The 5,422-nt window shown below is 41.2% G+C and overlaps 1 protein-coding gene across 1 annotated transcript in view; it reads left to right on the forward strand.

Annotated features, from left to right (window-relative positions):
- Nucleotides 1-238: 238 nt before the first annotated feature.
- Nucleotides 239-5,422, forward strand: part of LOC126397546 (BMP-2-inducible protein kinase-like) — a 9,302-nt gene continuing 4,118 nt past the window's right edge. Inside the window, exons 1-6 of the mRNA XM_050056403.1 lie at nucleotides 239-482; nucleotides 826-1,091; nucleotides 2,594-2,710; nucleotides 2,836-2,977; nucleotides 3,567-3,619; nucleotides 3,768-4,026. Of these exons, the coding sequence (XP_049912360.1) occupies nucleotides 323-482; nucleotides 826-1,091; nucleotides 2,594-2,710; nucleotides 2,836-2,977; nucleotides 3,567-3,619; nucleotides 3,768-4,026 (997 nt within the window). The 5' untranslated portion in view covers nucleotides 239-322. The remainder of the gene's footprint in view (nucleotides 483-825; nucleotides 1,092-2,593; nucleotides 2,711-2,835; nucleotides 2,978-3,566; nucleotides 3,620-3,767; nucleotides 4,027-5,422) is intronic.

Below are 5,422 nucleotides of genomic sequence, written 5' to 3' on the forward strand. Positions count from 1 at the left end.
TTTTTTAGAATCAGCAAGATTGTTTTTTGTTTAATGTTCAGGTTGAGGTCAGGACACCTGATCAATCACCTAAAGAATCAATGATGTGTCTGTAGGACGATGGGATGGATGGCAGGTTGTGACCTCACAGAAAGGAAGATGACATCATGTTAAACACCACGTACAAGATGAATAAAAACACAGAGCGTCTGCACGGCTTAACTCAACACATCATTGACCAACAGACTGAAAGCTTGTTGTAATCAGTCCTTCTGTGTCCTACAGGTTCAGGTGTCCTGGTCTAGGTGTGTTCCACTGTGCTTTGACTGGACTGGTGTTTGTTATGGCTCAGGAGGCGGAGCTGCTGTACAACACTGTCCAATGGGATGAGATCGTCCTCCAGTCAGCTGGCAAGATGGCTGCAGGGCCGCTGTTTGAAATCAAGTGTTCAGAGGAAGCTGCTGTCCGTCTGCTCCACCTCCCACACTGTGAAACAAAGGACGGTAAAGACATTACTGTCTTCAATGTGAAAGAAATAATGAGTGAAAATGCAGAGATTTGTGTTCATGTGTAGCACTACTTGTTAAAACTAGCTGCATTCAGTGACATGCATGATGAAAATGTAATGGAGTGGAGTGAAATGCAGACAGATCATGTGTGAAACAGAACAATGATAGTAAATTAGGTGAGTGAAGGACAGAGGCAAAGTGGCACATCCTTTGGAAGCTCCAGAGTTAATGACAATAGATTAATTTTAAATCTCTGGACTCGAGTAGTAAGAAGTGAATTAGGTAGATGAACCTGTTCGCAGTAACACAAAAGTTTAACAACTCTGTGTGTTCACAGCTCCACTCCCTAATGGCCTGTTGTCTGTTGCCCACATCACTGATGATGGAATGAGAATCTTGGAGCCGCTGGAGATTACACACACTCATGTGGTTGTGAAGGTCCGTCACCTCTCTGCCTTCGGCCTGATCTTGGATTCCATCAAAAGGCTTCTGAACATCAGGCAGCCAACAAAGGGCCAAGTTCTGCTGTTCCTCCGACCTCCGGGCAGAAGACATCGAGTACTCAATGTATTACTGCTGCACAGCAACGTCCCTCTAACTGAGGTAAAGCTATCTGTCATACGTGTCACCATCTGCCTAAACTCTTGTTTTAAGACGCAGCTGTTTCAACAAAGGAGATTCAGGTCAGTCACACTTTACTTCTGTTCTTTATAAACCTTCTCATGCTGTGGTAAGAATCAAAATCAATCTGAACTCTCATGTCTCACGTATTTCTGCCTGCCAGGGTCATTTGTGATTCTTCAAACAGGAGGCATAAAAAGTCAACAGTGGCCTTAAAGTCCAAAATGAAATACTGAGTATTCTAACAGAAAACAACCTTTGTAACCTATATAAACTTAATGGTTTACCTCTGTGGGGAAAATGTTAAAAACACTTGCAGTGATGGATCACTCTGCTGACAAGTCTTACAGAAAGAGTTCATGAACTTCTAACACTTGTGTATTTATTCCAGTTTCAGTGAAGTACACACAACACACAGTGATGTAGGAAGAAGTTTTTTATGGACTCACTTAGTTCCAGAAACTGAAAGAAAAATTTAGAAATGACCAACTGAGAGAGGAGGTTTACGGCTCCTGGAATTGCATTTGGAATTAATATTTGCTGAAACTATTATTTCACTTGGTTGGAGGATGTGAATCACCCTCCTGGATGCAACTTAAACATCACATATTAAAGGTGGAGTAGGGGATTCTGGAGAGAGATTGATTTTTGAGTCTTATTCTCAGGGGCCGGTTGGACAAAGCACTTAAAGTTAAGATTTTCTTTTAAATAAAATCAGTTGCACAAAAACATCCTCAAGTCTTCTCCTCAAGTTTTTCTCCTTATCTTGGTCTTATATTTAAGGAAATGCTTAAAGTTGGTTAAACCGTTGCACAGACGACCTCAGCAACTAAACTGAGGCAAAAAACATGAGGTACCTCTGACTGCATCTTAACGGCAACATGGCTGAGTTTATGGTGACAAATGAGGAAAATGGAGGAACCCTGAGAAGAATGTTCAGAGTGGGTTTCCTCCAGGTGCTCCCACATGTTCTCCCTGTGTCAGCGTGGGTTTCCTCCAGGTGCTCTGACATGTTCTCCCTGTGCCAGCGTGGGTTTTTCTCCAGGTGCTCCAGCTTCCTCTCATAGTCCAAAGACATGCAGGTGATGATGAAACACCAGTGACTTTCCAACAGCTGAGGGATTCCTGTCTGTTTCCAGCAACACACGTGTATTAACATTTGCATCATTTCATCAGGTCACAGTTCAATGGATCTGTAGAGAGGCTGAAAAAGGGATAGTTGTAAATCATGTGTCAATAATGTTATAGTGATGTTGAAATGCTCTGTTTTTATATTTGTTTTTATTCATTTGTCTCTGCAGGGCTGTTGAATTATTGAATCTATACTTTAATGTACTGGCAGTATATCCTCATGATTATGTCTGTACTTTAATTTGATTGTGATTTTCACTGTCAACATTTTCTTTAAATGTATTGTTATGAATAATTTGAGCTGACTCTCTGAGCATAAACCTCCTAATGATCCAAATGTCCTGTTACTGAAGGTTAAAATGAACCAAAGCCATAATAAGTACATCGAGGTCGCTGCCCACTGTCATCTGAGGTTTGGCCAAAGTTACAGGGTCCACTGTGAACCTGAGGCCTTCCAAATACAGCCTGAGGTGAGTCAAGTCACTTCAACACTTCTAATGGTCACAAAAACAATGATCATGTTGGCTGGATCAGGAAAGTACCAGATAAATATTTTCAACAGGTTGAAAAATGACCCGTTGCTTCTGGTTTTCAGTGTGAAGAATTTCACTCAGATTATGGACCAAATTACCATCCAACATTTGAAGTTTTCCTGACTACCATCCCAGAGAACCTGACTTTGATGATCCAGGACCAAAAGAGACGAGAAGTGTGGAAACGTATTGTGGATCTGACAGGTAAAGGCTTCACTGTCCTGCAGCAGCACTCCACCTGATGTCACAGTTTAGACCTCAGTGGTAGAATAGAAAACAATAAAAGAGATGCACTTTCACATATTATTCTTTAATTAGGCTGCAGCTCATTTGCAATCCACACTTTTCTGTCAGAAAGCCACGACTGGGAGTGTCTTTTGGTTGTACTGAAGAAAACAAAGTGAAGGCATTTTACAAACTGTGAGTGGAACATTTCAATCAAACAATATTAAAAACCAGGAAGAAAGAAGATGTTTGGTCACAGAGGTGCTCCACTTCAGCTCAGTGATTCACCTTAGGGAACAAGAGAATGCTGGTGTTACGCAGCAGGGATCAAGAGACAATGTAAAGGAACTCACTGTGTAGCCTAAATGTCCTGCGGGCAGCATGTTGTTAGTGGTATTGCTGAATAAGATCTCCATCTAAAATTAAATGGAGCACTAATAGTATATTGATCGATTAATAGGAACCAAAACCAAAAAATACAAAATATAAATTTCTCCCCTGTGGGTTCTGATGATTTATTTAAGCAGAACATTGAACAACTGACAACAGTTTCCTTTTTATTCTCCAGGTTATCTTCCAACTCTAAGAAGAGAAACTCCATCGAGGAATGTCCCAGCAGAGGTAAGAGACAGTAAGAGAAAAGGTTATCACATTTTTCTCCTGCGTTTTTCCTTCCAAACCGGACCTGAACAGAAACAACATTCAGCAGAAAGAACACAACTGGTACAAAACTGTCTGACAGGTTTTACATCTTCTCTGATTTTAACAGGGAGCCACAGCAACAACACTCTTAAACACTCTGGACGACCTCACCGAAGCAGAATTTAAAAAATTCAAGTGGCTCCTGAAAAACTCCTCAGACATCCCACAAAGCACACTGGAGAACACAGACAGGCTGGAGATTGTTGATGTAATGATCGAGCGCTGGGGACTTCCTGAAGCTGTGGAGGTGACCAAGCAGGTGTTACAGGACACCAAGAGGAATGATCTGGTTCAGAGACTGCGAGACAGCAGCTCAGGAACACAAGGTTAGTCACAGGAGGAGAAAAACATGATGTATATACAGTATGAGGCTTTATCACTGTGACTCGGGCTTGTTTTGTCCTGCCCTGCACTCAGACAGTAGATCTGTGAGGAGACACCAGCTGCCATCTGAACTCCTGTTTATTTATGCTATGTTTAAAGTCATGCAGATGTCACAAAAAAAAGAAAAGAAAGTTGATCAAGACTTTTTATGAATTAAATGAGTACATGAGTAACTGCTGTATGATGGGAGTATCCCATTTATGTGTTTCAACATGTTAACACCATATTCCACGTCAGCCGGTGTACTCTGAAAGAACACGGGATGTATACGGGGAATATGAACAACCTGATTTCTCTGTGCTCATCTATCATATCTGAAATATGATCATAACCAGGATAAGCCTCATAGACTAGTCATTCATGTCCGTGTCATCATACTCAGTGTGATGGCTGAGATGGAGCTCACAGTGAGCATGTCCTGATCTAAGAGAAGTCTTCTAAACTAAATGCACCTCCGAGAAGTGACGAGCATGTTGTGCTTTTCTTCACAGGCAAAGGTCTTCTCATCTGAGATGAAACTCAGTGATATTGATTACTCTCAGATGAACAAGATACCAATAGTGTCTTGATACAAAGGAAATACAGTTAAAATGCATGTGGACTATGTAGAGAAATGCACGTTGCAGGGCTCCTCTCCTCTCTGAAGATAACGGCAGTAGCAGCTGTGATTCCATCATGACACATAAACCAAAGTGTGAGGAATGTGTTCTGTGGTGATCAGCTGAATAACACGCAGGAGCAAAAAGAAAACTCCAAAAACAACTTTAAACAAGAACAAATACAGGTGTGATTTCAGTGCTCTGCCTGAATTAATGCTGTACTTGTGTGATACTCAACTTTCAGCCAGGTGGCCCCCAATTCTCAATGGAAATAAATTGATTCACACTGGGAATATTTTTGTACCTTTAATGCAGCGCTTAATTTGTAAAATTAGAAGTAGGGGAACACTTTGGGCCTCTGAGAGAGCAGTGTTCCCCCACTCCCAAAAGTTTTTTAAGCGGCACCCGAGCCGCCTCACTGCGCGACTCCGAATGGAATGGTTGTGACATCTAGTGTTGTCACGGTACCAAAATTGGGACCCACGGTGCGATACCAGTGAAACTATCACGGTTCTGAGTAGTATCAGGATACCAAAGCAAAAATGAGGCAGATGTGCCTTTTGTCATTTATAAAAAGATAAATCACTTTTCTATAATACATCAATGATATTTCAATGGAATAAATTACTTATTGACTTATTCATACTTCAAAAACAGCATCAATCAGTGATTAACATAGGGGGGATCAAAATAAAATAAATAAATAAAATAAAAATCAACCAGCCACCCTCCTCCTCTG

Source organism: Epinephelus moara, chromosome 11 (genome assembly GCF_006386435.1).
Source record: "Epinephelus moara isolate mb chromosome 11, YSFRI_EMoa_1.0, whole genome shotgun sequence".
Classification (NCBI taxonomy): Eukaryota; Metazoa; Chordata; class Actinopteri; order Perciformes; family Serranidae; genus Epinephelus; species Epinephelus moara.